The sequence below is a fragment of the Triticum dicoccoides genome, chromosome 2A, assembly GCF_002162155.2.
Source record: "Triticum dicoccoides isolate Atlit2015 ecotype Zavitan chromosome 2A, WEW_v2.0, whole genome shotgun sequence".
Taxonomy (NCBI): Eukaryota; Viridiplantae; Streptophyta; class Magnoliopsida; order Poales; family Poaceae; genus Triticum; species Triticum dicoccoides.
Genome location: NC_041382.1, coordinates 673,405,306 through 673,423,611, shown reverse-complemented (window position 1 = coordinate 673,423,611; position 18,306 = coordinate 673,405,306). Strand labels below are relative to the sequence as shown.

At 48.9% G+C, this 18,306-nt stretch overlaps 1 protein-coding gene across 1 annotated transcript in view; it reads left to right on the top strand.

The window, feature by feature from the left end:
- Positions 1-18,041: 18,041 nt before the first annotated feature.
- The window catches only part of LOC119356141 (protein TRIGALACTOSYLDIACYLGLYCEROL 1, chloroplastic-like), a 1,863-nt gene continuing 1,598 nt past the window's right edge, over positions 18,042-18,306 (top strand). Inside the window, exon 1 of the mRNA XM_037623054.1 lies at positions 18,042-18,305. Coding sequence (XP_037478951.1) covers positions 18,169-18,305 — 137 coding nt within the window. The 5' untranslated portion in view covers positions 18,042-18,168. The remainder of the gene's footprint in view (position 18,306) is intronic.

Below are 18,306 nucleotides of genomic sequence, written 5' to 3'. Positions count from 1 at the left end.
ACCGTTGCGACAGTTCGCTGTTTCAAAACACCACGTGATGATCGGGTGTTTTATTCAGACGTTCACATACAACGGGTGTAAGACAGATTTACACATGCAAACACTTAGGTTGACTTGACGAGCCTAGCATGTACAGACATGGCCTTGGAACACAGAAGACCGAAAGGTCGAGCATGAGTCGTATAGAAGATACGATCAACATGAAGATGTTCACCGATGTTGACTAGTCCGTCTCACGTGATGATCGGACACGGTCTAGTTTAACTCGGATCATGTAATACTTAGATGGATAGAGGGATGTCTAATCTAAGTGGGAGTTCACTAATAATTTGATTAGTTGAACTTAATTATCATGAACTTAGTCTAAAATCTTTGCAATATGTCTTGTAGATCAAATGGCCAACATAGTCCTCAACTTCAACGCTGAAAGACGATGGCAGCAACTATACGGACTGGGTCCGGAACCTGAGGATCATCCTCATAGCTGCCAAGAAAGATTATGTCCTACAAGCACCGCTTGGTGACGCACCCGTTCTCCCTGCAGAACAAGATGTTATGAACGCTTGGCAGGCACGTTTCGATGACTACTCCCTCGTTCAGTGCGGCATGCTTTACAGCCTAGAGTCGGGGCTCCAAAAGCGTTTTGAGAGACATGGAGCATATGAGATGTTCGAAGAGCTGAAAATGGTTTTCCAAGCTCATGCCCGGGTCGAGAGATATGAAGTCTTCGACAAATTCTTCAGCTGTAAGATGGAGGAAAACAGTTCTGTCAGTGAGCACATACTCACTATGTCTGCGTTGCATAACCGCTTGACTCAGCTGGGAGTTAATCTCCCGGATGATGCGGTCATTGACAGAATCCTCCAGTCGCTTCCACCAAGCTACAAGAGCTTTGTGATGAACTTCAATATGCAGGGGATGGAAAAGACCATTCCTGAAGTATTTGCTATGCTGAAATCAGCAGAGGTAGAAGTCAGGAAGGAACATCAAGTGTTGATGGTCAATAAAACCACTAAGTTCAAGAAAGGCAAGGGTAAAAAGAACTTCAAGAAGGACGGCAAGGAGGTTGTCGCGCCCGGCAAGCAAGCTGCCGGGAAGAAGTCAAAGAATGGACCCAAGCCCGAGACTGAGTGCTTTTATTGCAAGGGAAGCGGTCACTGGAAGCGGAACTGCCCTAAGTACTTAGCGGATAAGAAGGCCGGCAAAACAAAAGGTATATGTGATATACATGTAATTGATGTGTACCTTACTAGTGCCCGTAGTGGCTCCTGGGTATTTGATACCGGTGCAGTTGCTCACATTTGTAACTCAAAGCAGGGGCTGCGGAATAAGCGGAAACTGGCAAAGGACGAGGTGACGATGCGCGTCGGGAATGGTTCCAAGGTCAATGTGATCGCCGTCGGCACGCTGCCTCTGCATCTCCCTTCGGGATTAGTTTTAAACCTTAATAATTGTTATTTAGTGCCAGCTTTGAGCATGAACATTGTATCGGGATCTCGTTTAATTCGAGATGGCTACTCTTTTAAATCTGAGAATAATGGTTGTTCCATTTTTATGAGAGATATGTTTTATGGTCATGCTCCTATGGTGAATGGTTTATTCTTTATGAATCTCGAACGTGATGCTACACATGTTCATAATGTGCGTACCAAAAGAAGTAAGGTTGATAATGATAGTCCCACATACTTGTGGCACTGCCGCCTTGGTCACATAGGTGTCAAACGCATGAAGAAGCTCCATGCTGATGGACTTTTAGAGTCTCTTGATTATGAATCATTTGACACGTGCGAACCATGCCTTATGGGTAAAATGACCAAGACTCCGTTCTCAGGAACAATGGAGCGAGCAACCGACTTATTGGAAATCATACATACTGATGTGTGCGGTCCGATGAGTGTTGAGGCTCGCGGTGGCTATCGTTATGTTCTCACTCTCACTGATGATTTAAGTAGGTATGGGTATATCTACTTAATGAAACACAAGTCTGAAACCTTTGATAAGTTCAAGGAATTTCAGAGTGAGGTTGAAAATCAACGTGACAGGAAAATCAAGTTTCTACGATTAGATCGTGGAGGAGAATACTTGAGTCACGAGTTTGGGGCACACTTAAGAAAATGTGGAATAGTTTCACAACTCACGCCGCCTGGAACACCTCAGCGTAATGGTGTGTCCGAACGTCGTAATCGCACTCTATTAGATATGGTGCGATCTATGATGTCTCTTACCGATTTACCGCTTTCCTTTTGGGGCTATGCTTTAGAGACTGCCGCATTCATTTTAAATAGGGCTCCGTCGAAATCCGTTGAGACGACACCATATGAATTATGGTTTGGAAAGAAACCTAAGCTGTCGTTTCTAAAAGTTTGGGGATGCGATGCTTATGTCAAGAAACTTCAACCTGAAAAGCTCGAACCCAAGTCGGAAAAATGCGTCTTCATAGGATACCCAAAAGAAACTATTGGGTACACCTTCTACCTCAGATCCGAAGGCAAGATCTTTGTTGCCAAGAATGGGTCCTTTCTGGAGAAAGAGTTTCTCTCGAAAGAAGTAAGTGGGAGGAAAGTAGAGCTTGATGAAGTATTACCTCTTGAACCGGAAAATGGCGCAACTCAAGAAAATGTTCCTGAGGTGCCTGCACCGACTAGAGAGGAAGTTAATGACAATGATCAAGATACTTCTGATCAAGCCCCTACTGAAATTCGAAGGTCCACAAGGACACGTTCCGCACCAGAGTGGTACGGCAACCCTGTCTTGGAAATCATGCTGTTAGACAACGGTGAACCTTCGAACTATGAAGAAGCGATGGCGGGCCTGGATTCCGACAAATGGCTAGAAGCCATGAAATCCGAGATAGGATCCATGTATGAAAACAAAGTATGGACTTTGACTGACTTGCCCGTTGAGCGGCGAGCCATAGAAAATAAATGGATCTTTAAGAGGAAGACAGACGCGGATGGTAATGTGACCATCTATAAAGCTCGGCTTGTCGCTAAGGGTTATCGACAAGTTCAAGGGGTTGACTACGATGAGACTTTCTCACCGGTAGCGAAGCTGAAGTCCGTCCGAATCATGTTAGCAATTGCCGCATTCTATGATTACAAAATATGGCAAATGGACGTCAAAACGGCATTCCTTAATGGTTTCCTTAAGGAAGAATTGTATATGATGCAGCCGGAAGGTTTTGTCGATCCTAAGAATGCTGACAAAGTGTGCAAGCTCCAACGCTCGATTTATGGGCTGGTGCAAGCATCTCGGAGTTGGAACATTCGCTTTGATGAGATGATCAAAGCGTTTGGGTTTACACAGACTTATGGAGAAGCCTGCGTTTACAAGAAAGTGAGTGGGAGCTCTGTAGCATTTCTCATATTATATGTAGATGACATATTGTTGATGGGAAATGATATAGAACTCTTGGACAGCATCAAGGCCTACTTGAATAAAAGTTTTTTCAATGAAGGACCTTGGAGAAGCTGCTTATATATTAGGCATCAAAATCTATAGAGATAGATCGAGACGCCTCATAGGTCTTTCACAAAGCACATACCTTGATAAGATATTGAAGAAGCTCAATATGGATCAATCCAAGAAGGGGTTCTTGCCTGTGTTGCAAGGTATGAAATTGAGCTCAGCTCAATGTCCGACCACGGCAGAAGATATAGAAGAGATGAGCGTCATCCCCTATGCCTCAGCCATAGGTTCTATTATGTATGCCATGCTGTGTACCAGACCTGATGTAAACCTTGCCGTAAGTTTGGTAGGAAGGTACCAAAGTAATCCCGGCAAGGAACACTGGACAGCGGTCAAGAATATCCTGAAGTACCTGAAAAGGACTAAGGAAATGTTTCTCGTTTATGGAGGTGACGAAGAGCTCGTCGTAAAGGGTTACGTCGACGCTAGCTTCGACACAGATCTGGATGACTCTAAGTCACAAACCGGATACGTGTATATTTTGAATGGTGGGGCAGTAAGCTGGTGCAGTTGCAAGCAAAGCGTCGTGGCGGGATCTACATGTGAAGCGGAGTGCATGGCAGCCTCGGAGGCAGCACATGAAGCAATATGGGTGAAGGAGTTCATCACCGACCTAGGAGTCATACCCAATGCGTCGGGGCCGATCAAGCTCTTCTGTGACAACACTGGAGCTATTGCACTTGCCAAGGAGCCCAGGTTTCACAAGAAGACAAGGCACATCAAGCGTCGCTTCAACTCCATTCGTGAAAATCTTCAAGATGGAGACATAGAGATTTGTAAAGTACATACGGACCTGAATGTAGCAGATCCGTTGACTAAACCTCTCCCTAGAGCAAAACATGATCAACACCAGAATTCCATGGGTGTTCGATTCATCACAATGTAACTAGATTATTGACTCTAGTGCAAGTGGGAGACTGTTGGAAATATGCCCTAGAGGCAATAATAAAAGCATTATTATTATATTTCCTTGTTCATGATAATTGTCTTTATTCATGCTATAATTGTGTTATCTGGAAATCGTAATACATGTGTGAATAATAGACATCAACATGTCCCTAGTAAGCCTCTAGTAGACTAGCTCGTTGATCAAAAGATAGTCATGGTTTCCTGACTATGGACACTGGATGTCATTGATAACGAGATCACATCATTAGGAGAATGATGTGATGGACGAGACCCAATCCTAAACATAGCACAAGATCGTATAGTTCGTTTGCTAGAGTTTTGCAATGTCAAAGTATCTTTTCCTTAGACCATGAGATCGTGTAACTCCCGGATACCGTAGGAGTACTTTGGGTATGCCAAACGTCACAACGTAACTGGGTGACTATAAAGGTAGACTACGGGTATCTCCGAAAGTGTCTGTTGGGTGACATGGATCAAGACTGGGATTTGTCACTCCGTATGACGGAGAGGTATCACTGGGCCCACTCGGTAATGCATCATCATAATGAGCTCAGAGTGACCAAGTGTCTGGTCACGGGATCATGCATTACGGTACGAGTAAAGTGACTTGCCGGTAACGAGATTGAACGAGGTATTGGGATACCGACGATCGAATCTCGGGCAAGTAACATATCGATAGACAAAGGGAATAGCGTACGGGGTTGATAGAATCCTCGACATCATGGTTCATCCGATGAGATCATCGTGGAGCATGTGGGAGCCAACATGGGTATCCAGATCCCGCTGTTGGTTATTGACCAGAGAGTCGTCTCGGTCATGTCTGCTTGTCTCCCGAACCCGTAGGGTCTACACACTTAAGGTTCGGTTACGCTAGGGTTGTAGGGATATGTATATGCAGTAACCCGAATGTTGTTCGGAGTCCCGTATGAGATCCCGGACGTCACGAGGAGTTCCGGAATGGTCCGGAGGTAAAGATTTATATATGGGAAGTCCTGTTTCGGGCATCGGGACAAGTTTCGGGGTTATCGGTATTGTACCGGGACCACCGGAGGGGTCCCGGGGGCCCACCGGGTGGGGCCACCCATCCCCGGGGGCCACATGGGCTGTAGGGGGTGCGCCTTGGCCTGCTTGGGCCAAGGGCACCAGCCCCACAAGGCCCATGCGCCTAGGGTTTCCAAGGGGGAGGAGTCCTACTAGTGGACACAAGGACACGTTCCGCACCAGAGTGGTACGGCAACCCTGTCTTGGAAATCATGTTGTTAGACAACGGTGAACCTTCGAACTATGAAGAAGCGATGGCGGGCCCGGATTCCGACAAATGGCTAGAAGCCATGAAATCCGAGATAGGATCCATGTATGAAAACGAAGTATGGACTTTGACTGACTTGCCCGTTGAACGGCGAGCCATAGAAAATAAATGGATCTTTAAGAAGAAGACAGACGCGGATGGTAATGTGACCATCTATAAAGCTCGGCTTGTCGCTAAGGGTTATCGACAAGTTCAAGGGGTTGACTACGATGAGACTTTCTCACCGGTAGCGAAGCTGAAGTCCGTCCGAATCATGTTAGCAATTGCCGCATTCTATGATTACGAAATATGGCAAATGGACGTCAAAACGGCATTCCTTAATGGTTTCCTTAAGGAAGAATTGTATATGATGCAGCCGGAAGGTTTTGTCGATCCTAAGAATGCTGACAAAGTGTGCAAGCTCCAACGCTCGATTTATGGGCTGGTGCAAGCATCTCGGAGTTGGAACATTCGCTTTGATGAGATGATCAAGGCGTTTGGGTTTACACAGACTTATGGAGAAGCCTGCGTTTACAAGAAAGTGAGTGGGAGCTCTGTAGCATTTCTCATATTATATGTAGATGACATACTTTTGATGGGAAATGATATAGAACTCTTGGACAGCATTAAGGCCTACTTGAATAAAAGTTTTTCAATGAAGGACCTTGGAGAAGCTGCTTATATATTAGGCATCAAAATCTATAGAGATAGATCGAGACGCCTCATAGGTCTTTCACAAAGCACATACCTTGATAAGATATTGAAGAAGTTCAATATGGATCAATCCAAGAAGGGGTTCTTGCCTGTGTTGCAAGGTATGAAATTGAGCTCAGCTCAATGTCCGACCACGGCAGAAGATATAGAAGAGATGAGCGTCATCCCCTATGCCTCAGCCATAGGTTCTATTATGTATGCCATGCTGTGTACCAGACCTGATGTAAACCTTGCCGTAAGTTTGGTAGGAAGGTACCAAAGTAATCCCGGCAAGGAACACTGGACAGCGGTCAAGAATATCCTGAAGTACCTGAAAAGGACTAAGGAAATGTTTCTCGTTTATGGAGGTGACGAAGAGCACGTCGTAAAGGGTTACGTCGACGCTAGCTTCGACATAGATCTGGATGACTCTAAGTCACAAACCGGATACGTGTATATTTTGAATGGTGGGGCAGTAAGCTGGTGCAGTTGCAAGCAAAGCGTCGTGGCGGGATCTACATGTGAAGCGGAGTACATGGCAGCCTCGGAGGCAGCACATGAAGCAATATGGGTGAAGGAGTTCATCACCGACCTAGGAGTCATACCCAATGCGTCGGGGCCGATCAAGCTCTTCTGTGACAACACTGGAGCTATTGCACTTGCCAAGGAGCCCAGGTTTCACAAGAAGACAAGGCACATCAAGCGTCGCTTCAACTCCATTCGTGAAAATGTTCAAGATGGAGACATAGAGATTTGTAAAGTACATACGGACCTGAATGTAGCAGATCCGTTGACTAAACCTCTCCCTAGAGCAAAACATGACCAACACCAGAATTCCATGGGTGTTCGATTCATCACAATGGAACTAGATTATTGACTCTAGTGCAAGTGGGAGACTGTTGGAAATATGCCCTAGAGGCAATAATAAAAGCATTATTATTATATTTCCTTGTTCATGATAATTGTCTTTATTCATGCTATAATTGTGTTATCCGGAAATCGTAATACATGTGTGAATAACAGACATCAACATGTCCCTAGTGAGCCTCTAGTTGACTAGCTCGTTGATCAACAGATAGTCATGGTTTCCTGACTATGGACACTGGATGTCATTGATAACGAGATCACATCATTAGGAGAATGATGTGATGGACAAGACCCAATCCTAAACATAGCACAAGATCGTATAGTTCATTTGCTAGAGTTTTCCAATGTCAAATATCTTTTCCTTAGACCATGAGATCGTGTAACTCCCGGATACCGTAGGAGTGCTTTGGGTATGCCAAACGTCACAACGTAACTGGGTGACTATAAAGGTAGACTACGGGTATCTCCGAAAGTGTCTGTTGGGTGACATGGATCAAGACTGGGATTTGTCACTCCGTATGACGGAGAGGTATCACTGGGCCCACTCGGTAATGCATCATCATAATGAGCTCATAGTGACCAAGTGTCTGGTCACGGGATCATGCATTACGGTACGAGTAAAGTGACTTGCCGGTAACGAGATTGAACGAGGTATTGGGATACCGACGATCGAATCTCGGGCAAGTAACATATCGATAGACAAAGGGAACAGCGTACGGGGTTGATAGAATCCTCGACATCGTGGTTCATCCGATGAGATCATCGTGGAGCATGTGGGAGCCAACATGGGTATCCAGATCCCGCTGTTGGTTATTGACCGGAGAGTCGTCTCGGTCATGTCTGCTTGTCTCCCGAACCCGTAGGGTCTACACACTTAAGGTTCAGTTATGCTAGGGTTGTAGGGATATGTATATGCAGTAACCCGAATGTTGTTCGGAGTCCCGGATGAGATCCCGAACGTCACGAGGAGTTCCGGAATGGTCCGGAGGTAAAGATTTATATATGGGAAGTCCTGTTTCGGGCATCGGGACAAGTTTCGGGGTTATCGGTATTGTACCGGGACCACCGGAAGGGTCCCGGGGGTCCACCGGGTGGGTCCACCTGTCCCGGGGGGGCCACATGGGCTGTAGGGGGTGCTCCTTGGCCTAATGGGCCAAGGGCACCAGCCCCACATAGGCCCATGCGCCTAGGGTTTAAGGGGGAAAGAGTCCTAGGAGGGGAAGGCACCTCCTAGGTGCCTTGGGGGGGAGGGAAACCCCCCTTGGCCGCCGCACCCCCTAGGAGATTGGATCTCCTAGGGCCGGCCACCCCCCCTTGGCACCCCTATATATAGTGGGGGAGAGGAGGGACTTCATACCTGAACGCCTTGGCCTTTGGTTGCCTCCTTCTCCCTCCCCAACACCTCCTCCACCTCCATAGTGCTTAGCGAAGCTCTGCCGGAGTACTGCAGCTCCATCAACACCACGCCGTCGTGCTGCTACTGGTGCCATCTCCCTCAACCTCTCCTCCCTCCCTTGCTGGATCAAGAAGGAGGAGACGTGGCTGTTCCGTACGTGTGTTGAACGCGGAGGTGCCGTCCGTTCGGCGCTGGTCATCGGTGATTTGGATCACGTCGAGTACGACTACATCATCACCGTTCTTTTGAACGCTTCCGTGCGCGATCTACAAAGGTATGTAGATGCATCTAATCACTCGTTGCTAGATGAACTCCTAGATGATCTTGTGAAACGAGTAGGAAATTTTTTGTTTTCTGCAACGTTCCCCAACAAAAGGTGCCTATAGAGAGGCGTGATTGCAAAAAATAACAGGATTGTACTGCTTATTGTAGGGGCCACGACTGAGGTGGCGACCCTCAAGCAGGCGCTATCTGAGGCTGAAAAGAAAACGGCCGCCGAGCGCACCGAGTGAGAGAGAGTTGGGGCTCAGGTCGGCGAGGTGCAACAAGAGCTTCAGGCTCTCATGAAAAAACATGAGAGTTTGGAGCTTGAGTCAAAGGCACAAGCATCCGAGCTCGTGGCGGCCCTTGAGACTGCCAAGTCTGCCAAGGCCGAAGCCCAAAAGGCCCTCCAAGAGTTGGAGGAGGTGAAAAAGATAGCAGCGGATAAGGCATTCTTCATGCAAAGCAGAAATATAAAAGTAAACTACTTGTTACTTACCCGAACCCGGAGCTCTCCAGGGGCGTTCGCAGATCTTCCCCGCAGCGTATCCGACGCCGCCGCATTCTACCGAGCTGAAGAGGGCAGCTCGACGGAGAAGGTGTTCTGGTCTCAGTATGCTGAGGCCGGACACCCTGTGCCCTTGAGCGACCAGCTGAAACAGCTGGTCGAGCTCCACAAGGCGGCCGAACAGGCCATGAAGGGCTTCATAGTTCGGTTGTGGCCCGGAGAGGCCCTGCCTAGGAGCTACTTCGGCCTGGTGTGGCGGCTGGTGGAGGCCTGTCCAAGGCTCGAGGTCATCAAGCGCTCCGTCTGGATCGAAGGTGCCCGTAGGGCCCTTGCCTGTGCAAAGGTGCACTGGGGTGAGCTGGACGGTAAGAAGCTTGTTAGGGACGGGCCGCCGCCGGGGAAGGAGCATCGCAAGCCCGAGAACTACTATAAGGATGTTCTTGCGGGTGCCCGCCTTGTAGCGGATGAGTGTACCAAGGGTGTAATTTTTGAATGAAATCGCTCGATTTTATCCTGTGCGCTGAAAACTTGTTCATATGCGCTAAGCAATGCTTATTGAATTTAAAATATTATTTTCTCTGCGGCCGTTTATCAAAAATTGAGAGATGGCCAGTCGTCGGCTTCTGCCCCCATGCCACTAGTGCTGGGGTGTTCGGTGATAAACCTGTGCGCTCTTTTTCCCATGTTTGGGTCCTTCGAGGGAGGCGCTCAGCACGACGAACCAGGCAATCGGACTATAATGCTTGAACACTCTCACTTAGCCATAGAACTTTATAATTTTAAATTTCGGCGAAGCCCCTAGTTCGGAAGACCGAGTTCGGGGCGCTATCCACGCCTTGGCTGGGGTTATCCAGCTCCTCGCTCGAAGCGGCATAAGTCTTTAGGGACTCGAAAAACCTCTCGAACAGCGACCGGTCTCTCGCCTCATCATGACAGTCAGTTTTAGCTTTCTCCACTGAGGTGCTTAACCCAGCTCAACCGGGGCACAATCGCAGTGGTTCTCCTAGTGCTACCTTAGCCGATATAGCGAAACGTAAGGCACCAAAACATAGGAGCCGGGCAAACCCAACTATTGACCCAAATCATGATTCGGAGCCGATGCATATAGTGCTATAAGTTCGGGGTGCCGCACTTGTGAAAGTGTACGGGCTTCTCACACCATGTTAAAGGGTACTGAAGCCCCTGGCGTACTTGTCGTACCATAGTGTACGGGTGCAACATGTCATTAATGAACATATATAAAAGAGAGTAATGCAAAAAATAGACAAAAAGCTAAGCATTGTTTATAGAGAGGCTACTTATCAAAGCCGAACGATACAAATAGTGCGTTAAGCAAAAGATATTGGACTATTCAGTATGTCCTGACCAGGGGCAGGCCGCGAAATTGTATTTAAAACAGGTATAGCGTTCGTAACAGAAACCACCTGGGATTCCATAATGCGGCATGGCTTGTCTGCCTCCCTGGATCTTGCATCGTTTGTGCGGCAGTCAAATTGCCGAACAGGTCATCCAAAGTATGGAGTCCTGAAAGTAAGAAAAATTTAAAAAAAATCCGGCAGACCCTAGTACGTTTTAAGTCGTATTTTGGGTGCACCGTTATTGTGCCCCTTCCCCTGTGCCCATGGTATTTCCAGGGCGTAGTTATGTACACGAGGTACTGGTTTCGCTATGTTGCGAAAGCTGGGGTTGGGGCCGCATTGCTACGCTTGCTCAGAGCGTGCCAGGCGGTCCTGCTGTGGATTACTCCGGGCGCGCTTGGCAGTGTCTGGCTTTTTAATGGCCGGACTGGAGAATTGCCTGAGAAGGCTACTTTGTACCTCTGCTGTGAGAGCCGCCATATGCTCCTCCGTACGGAGGGAGCGTTCGGTGTTTCCGTTGACTGTAATTACTCCTCAAGGGCCTGGCATCTTGAGCTTGAGATATACGTAGTGCGGCACCGCATTGAACTTTGCGAAAGTGGTTCGTCCGAGCAGGGCGTGATAGCCACTGCGAAACGGGACTATATCGAAGATTAACTCTTCGCTTCGGAAATTCTCCGGGGATCCGAAGACCACATCAAGTGTTACTAAGCCTGTACAGTTGGCTTCTACACCTGGTATGACGCCTTTAAAGGTCGTTCTTGTGGGCTTAATCCTTGAGGGATCTATGCTCATTTTTCGCACTGTATCCTGATAAAGCAGGTTCAGGCTACTGCCGCTGTCCATGAGGACTCTTGTGAGGTGAAATCCGTCGATGATTGGGTCGAGAATCAATGCGGCGAAGCCGCCATGACGGATGCTAGTGGGTTGGTCCCTTCGATCAAAAGTGATCAGGCAGGAGGACCATGGGTTGAACTTTGGGGCGACTGGCTCTATCGCGTATACGTCCCGTAGCGCATGCTTCCGCTCCCCTTGGGAATGTGGGTTGCGTATATCATGTTCACCGTCCGCACTTGTGAGGGAAAGCCCTTCTGTCCATTGTTGTTCGGCGGCTTGGGCTCCTCGTCGTCGATGTGCAGCCCCTTGTCTCTGTTTTCGGCCCTTAACTTGCCTGCCTGCTTGAACACCCAACAATCCCTGTTGGTGTGATTGGCTGGCCTTTCGAGGGTGCCATGTATCTGGCATAAGCGATCGAGTATTCGGTCTAAACTGGACGGGCCCTAAGTATTCTTTTTGAATGGCTTTTTCCGCTGACCGGATTTATAGCCTTTGAATCCGGCATTGACTGCCGTGTCTTCATTCATGTCGCTGTTGACGCGGCGTTTTTCCTTATTCCGACGTGTCCTGCCACTTTTGTCCTTGGTACCCGAATTACCAGGGTTCTTTGATAAGTTGTTACTGCGAGCTAGCCAGCTGTCTTCTCCTGCGCAAAAGCGGGTCATGAGTGTCGTGAGGGCTGCCATGGATTTCGGCTTTTCCTGTCCCAGGTGCCGGGCAAGCCACTCGTCGCGGATGTTATGCTTGAAGGCTTCTAGGTCCTCTGCGTCCGGACAGTCGACTATCTGGTTTTTCTTTGTTAGGAACCGTGTCCAGAATTGTCTGGCCGATTCCTCTAGCTGATGGATTATGTGGCTTAAGTCGTCGGCATCCGGCGGTCGCACATAAGTGCCCTGGAAATTGTCAAGGAATGCGGCTTCCAGGTCCTCCCAAGAACCGATTGAGTCTGCTGGCAAGCTGTTAAGCCAATGCCAGGCCGGTCCTTTAAGTTTGAGCGGGAGGTATTTGACGGCATGTAGATCATCGCCACGTGCCATGTGGATGTGAAGGAGATAATCCTCGATCCATACAGCCGGATCTGTTGTGCCATCGTATGATTCGATGTTTACGGGTTTGAAACCCTCTGGGATTTTATGATCCATTACTTCATTCGTGAAGCATAGCGGGTGTGCGGCGCCTCTGTACTGGGTTGTATCACGACGTAGCTCGGAAAAGCTATGTCTGTTGTGTTCGGCCCGGCCGGATTTGTTGTATCCGGAGTGAAGATCATTGTCACATGCCGTAGGACGCCTGCGCGATCCGTAGATCGATCTTGTTTGTCTTGCCTTATCCTCCAGTATGTCTCGCAGGTCGGGCGCATTTTCCCGTGCCTTAGTTGAGTGGCGTCGGGGCATGGCTTGGGTGGAGGGCCGACAGGCCTCTCTGTCGCGACCGCGAGGTGGCCGGTCTGCCATGTCATGCGCTGGTGATGTAGGTGCTTCCTCCTCTGATCGTGGTAGCGGCCCGCGCTTCGGGTAACTCTTGGAGGGGCGTTCGAGTTCATACTCTTCGGCCGCAAGGTCTTCAGTCCATCTGTCAGCTAGCAATTCTTGGGCAGCTCTAAGCTGTTGCTGCTTTTTCTTGAGGCTGCTTGTCATGGCTAAAAGCCTGTGTTTAAAACACTCTTGTTCGGCGGGGTCTGATGGTATGACGAATTCGTCGTCATCGAGGCTTGCCTCGTCTTCGGAGGGAGGCGTATAGTTATCATCCTCGACCTCTTCGTCTGCCGCTTTCCCATGAGGGCTGGCTTCTTCGTCTTCCTGTGCCGAATCTTGCTGAGGTGGGTGTTCTTCGGCGCTATCCGGGGTAGTATTATCTCCCGTGCCGGAATCACCGTTTTTGCCTTGGCGGGATTTAGAGCGGCGCCGCTGACGCCGGCGCTTTTGCTGTTTCTTGGGGGCGTCACCCCCCCTGTTCCATCGCCATCTCCATCTTTTGGAGTATCCACCATATATATGTCATATGACGAGGTGGCCTTCCAGCGCCCTACAGGTGCTGGTTCTTGTTCGTCTCCTGCATCGTCGTCCATGTCGTCGATGTCTTCGGAGTCGAAGTCAAGCGTGTCGGTTAAGTCGTCGACAGTGGCTACGAAGTGGGTGGTGGGTGGGCTTTGAATTTCTTCGTCGTCCGTATCCCAACCTTGCTGACCGTAGTTCGGCCAGGGCTCTCCTGATAAAGAGAGAGACTTTAGAGAATCCAGGATGTCGCCGAAGGGCGAGTGCTGAAAGATGTCCGCGGCAGTGAACTCCATGATCGGCGCCCAATCGGATTCGATCGACAGGGGCGCGGGGGGCTCGGAGCTCGGAGAGGAATCCGGCTCCTCGGAGTCACGGGCCTTGCAGAGTGCGGGGTTGGCGTTTGGCTCGATCGCCTTTGAGATTACAACCCCCAAGGTGACGTCCAACCGCTCACCCTTGATTGGCGCAGCTGGCTCCGAATTAAGGGTCAGAGCCGGTGCGTTTGCGGCCTCCAGGGTACTGTTCGGCGGTAGAGCTAGATCATGCCCCACGAGACAGTGCGGCGCGCTTGGCTGTGGCTCGAATCCGTCGAAGATCAAATCTCCGCGGATGTCTGTCGTGTAGTTTAGGCTTCCAAACCTGATTTGATGGCCAGAGGCGTAGCTTTCGATCTGCTCCAGGTGGTCAAGTGAATTGGCCCGCAGTGCGAAGCCGCCGAAGACGAAGATCTGTCCGGGGAGAAAAATCTCACCCTGGACCGCATCGTTGTTGATGATCAAAGGAGCCATCGGGCCTAAAGGCGACGACACAGAGGAACTCTCAATGAAAGCACCAATGTCGGTGTCAAAACCGGCGGATCTCGGGTAGGGGGTCCCGAACTGTGTGTCTAGGCCAGATGGTAACAGGAGGCAGGGAACACTTTGTTTTACCCAAGTTCGGGCCCTCTCGATGGAGGTAATACCCTACTCCTGCTTGATTAATATTGATGATATGGGTAGTACAAGAGTAGATCTACCACAAGATCAAGGAGGCTAAACCCTAGAAGCTAGCCTATGGTATGATTGTTGTGTATGGAGTTGATTGCCTACGAACTACAACCCTCCGGTTTATATAGACACCGGATAGGGTTAGGGTTACACAGAGTCGGTTACAACGGTAGGAGATCTTGAATATCCGCATCGCCAAGCTTGCCTTCCACGCAAAGGAAAGTCCCATCCAGACACGGGACGAAGTCTTCAATCTTGTATCTTCATAATCCAGGAGTCCGACTGAAGGTATAGTCCGGCTACCCGAACACCCCCTAATCCAGGACTCCCTCACAAGGGGAGAGGAGAAGTTGAGGAAGAACTCCGACAGCACGACGGCGTGGTGGTGATGGAGCACGTGGTTCTCTGGCAGGCTTCGCCAAGCGCTACGGAGGAGGAGGAGGAGGTGTAGGAGAGGGGGAGGGGCTGCGACAGGGGAAGGGTGCTGCTGCCCTCCCACACCCCCACTATATATAGGGGCAAGGGAGAGGGGGGCCGGCCCCCAGATCTCATCTAGGGGAGGGGCGGCGGCCAGGAAGGGGAAACTTGCCCCCCAAGCCAAGGGGGCGCCCCCTTTAGGGTTTCCCCTTAACCCTAGGCGCATGGGCCCTAGGGGGAATGGCGCCCAGCCCACTTAGGGGCTGGTTCCCCTCCACATACAGCCCATAGGGCCCTCCGGGGCAGATGGACCCTCCGGGTGGACCCCCGGAACCCTTTCGGTGGTCCCGATACAATACCGCAAAACCCCCGAACACTTCTGGTGACCATATGAGGACTTCCCATATATAAATCTTCACCTCCGGACCATTCTGGAACTCCTCGTGACATACGGGATCTCATTCGGGACTCCGAAAAAACTTCGGTAACCACATACTATATCCCATAACAACTCTAGCGTCATCGAACCTTAAGTGTGTAGACCCTACGGGTTCGGGAACCATGTAGACATGACCGAGACATCTCTCCGGCCAATAACCAACAACGGGATCTGGATGCCCATGTTGGCTCCTACATGTTCCACGATGATCTCATCGGATGAACCATGATGTTAAGGATTAAATCAATCCCGTATGCAATTTCCTTTGCCTATCGATATGTTACTTGCCCGAGATTCGATCGCCGGTATCCCCATACCTCGTTCAATCTCGTTACCGACAAGTCTCTTTACTCGTTTCGTAACGCATGATCATGTGGCTAACTCCTTAGTCACATTGAGATCATTATGATGATGATGCATTACCGAGTGGGCCTAGAGATACCTCTCCGTCATACGGAGTGACAAATCCCAGTCTCGATTCGTGCCAACCCAACAGACACTTTCGGAGATACCTGTAGTGCACCTTTATAGCCGCCCAGTTACGTTGTGACGTTTGGTACACCCAAAGCATTCCTACGGTATCCGAGAGTTGCACAATCTCATGGTCTAAGAAAATAATACTTGACATTAGAAAAGCTTTAGCGAACGAACAACACGATCTTGTGCTATGCTTAAGATTGGGTCTTGTCCATCACATCATTCTCCTAATGATGTGATCCCGTTATCAATGACATCCAATGTCCATGGTCAGGAAACCATGACCATCTATTGATCAACGAGCTAGTCAACTAGAGGCTTACTAGGGACATATTACGATCTATGTATTCACACATGTATTATGGTTTCCGGTTAATACAATTATAGCATGAACAATAAATAATTATCATGAACAAGGAAATATAATAATAACTATTTTATTATTGCCTTTAGAGCATAATTCCAACACCTCCCCCAGCTTCGACTGAGTTACACCAAGGTGCAGCGCGAGCCGACTACCCAAGCGCAGATCATGTGCGTTCGACGTGGAGGATGGTGTCGTTCTCTACGTGCACAATGGTCTGCACTCTGTTTTTGAAGGAATGCCTACATGGTCATGTGAGAACAGTGATACACCGTTTGTTACCCTAGGACAGTAATTAAACTTAACAGTATTGAAACAGCGACATGAAAAGGTGCATTTCTAAAAAATAGTTGTCGCCGACACTTTGCATCACCTTGATCAATTCCATGCAAACGGCTTCAACCACCTGATTGTTGCAGCCAAGCTTGCTTGCCAGAACGAGGCCATCCCTTGCATCTTGCACAAAAAGAATATAGCAGGAAAAAGTCATTTGCATCACAGAGATTGCTCTAGATCCTCTATCTGAATCGAAAGCGGCATCCACCTAACATGCGGGGCTCTCCTATAGGGTCGCAATCTCTAGCAGCCCCTGCATGTGGGCGACTAGCATGTTCACGCTGGGAGACCACCATTAAATCTCAGTCACTTCCGCGAGCTTGATCGGATCTTGAGCTCGAAACTCTTGGATGGCCCATTGCAAACCAGAGCTAGTGTCCATCGCCGGCGGAAAGAGCGAGCGTCGGCTGTCGCGAGGAGAGCACTGGTTCAGTGGGTAAGTCAGTACCACCTAGAGGCACATCTGTGATTTGTATGATTTTGCAAGAGTTTGGGGGGTAATTTAACCTTTTTTTCTCTTGAGTTGAAGGGGGAGGGGTGATTTAACCTCTTTTTTTGGAGCAGTAGTTTTTTTAGAGAGAGAGAGAGAATCTCGCCACTTTGTTGGGGACTACCCAGCCAAACATGTCGTTCTAAACCTAGCTTACAGGCCAGCTTGGCGAGATTGTGAGCCTCAAAGTTATGATTCCTAAACTCACGAACAAAATTATATAAAAGGAAATTGTCTCTGCGTTTTTTTTTTGAGTGGCAATCTCTGTAATCTTGTAGGGGGTTGATTTAACCGGGTTGGATGTAGGGCTCCAAACGAGTCGAGCTCGAGCGAGTTGGAGTTGGCTCAGCTCAACTCATATAAAAATTTGAGCGAGCTCAAATTCAGTGAAGCTCATGATCGAGTTGTAGAACATGACTTGCTCAGCTTGTAACGATCTCGAGTCGATCTCGAGCTAGTTTCGAGCTAAATGAGATGGTAAAAATTATAAATCTATGAATGAAAAAAATAAGGCGAATATGCTGGGAACATTTGTCAAAAATATAAGATATTTAACACATAGTCGACCACGTGTCATAATTAGGCTTAAATCTTCTATGCATTTAATTAAGTTTCCATGTACGTTGGTAAATAAAATGGAGAAAAATTATGGACAACATATATGATAATAATTATCTTATTTCCATTTAATATATGATATGATCATTTAAAATAATAATATTCTGTCGAGCTATCGAGCTAAAATTAAGCGAGCCAACATTGACTCAAGATTGGCTCGTTTCTCGATCGATCTACATAAAGTGTTTAAACTCAGCTTGTTTTTTTCAAGTCGATCTCGAGTCGAGTAAAAAAAACGAGTTAATCTCGAACGGCTCACGAGGCTCGAGCTTTTCTTGCAACCTAGTTGGATGTTTAGGGGATTTCTTGTCCAGCCCAGTAGCGCCTTTATCGTGGCCCACCAGAGACTCCTTCCTGCCCGCCGATACGGCCATTCCCCATCGCTTCCCACCCACTCCCACACGGCCACCGCCACCACCACCGTCCCGATCTCCGGCCACCGCCACCACCACCGACACCATGTCGTCCACCACGGCAGGGGCCGCCCTCCTCCTCCGCCCCACCTCCGCCACGACGAACTCTCTCCTCCGCCTTGCCAGCCCCTGCCCCAAATCACACCTCCTCCGCCTCCACTCGCCGCGCCGCTGCCTCCCCGTC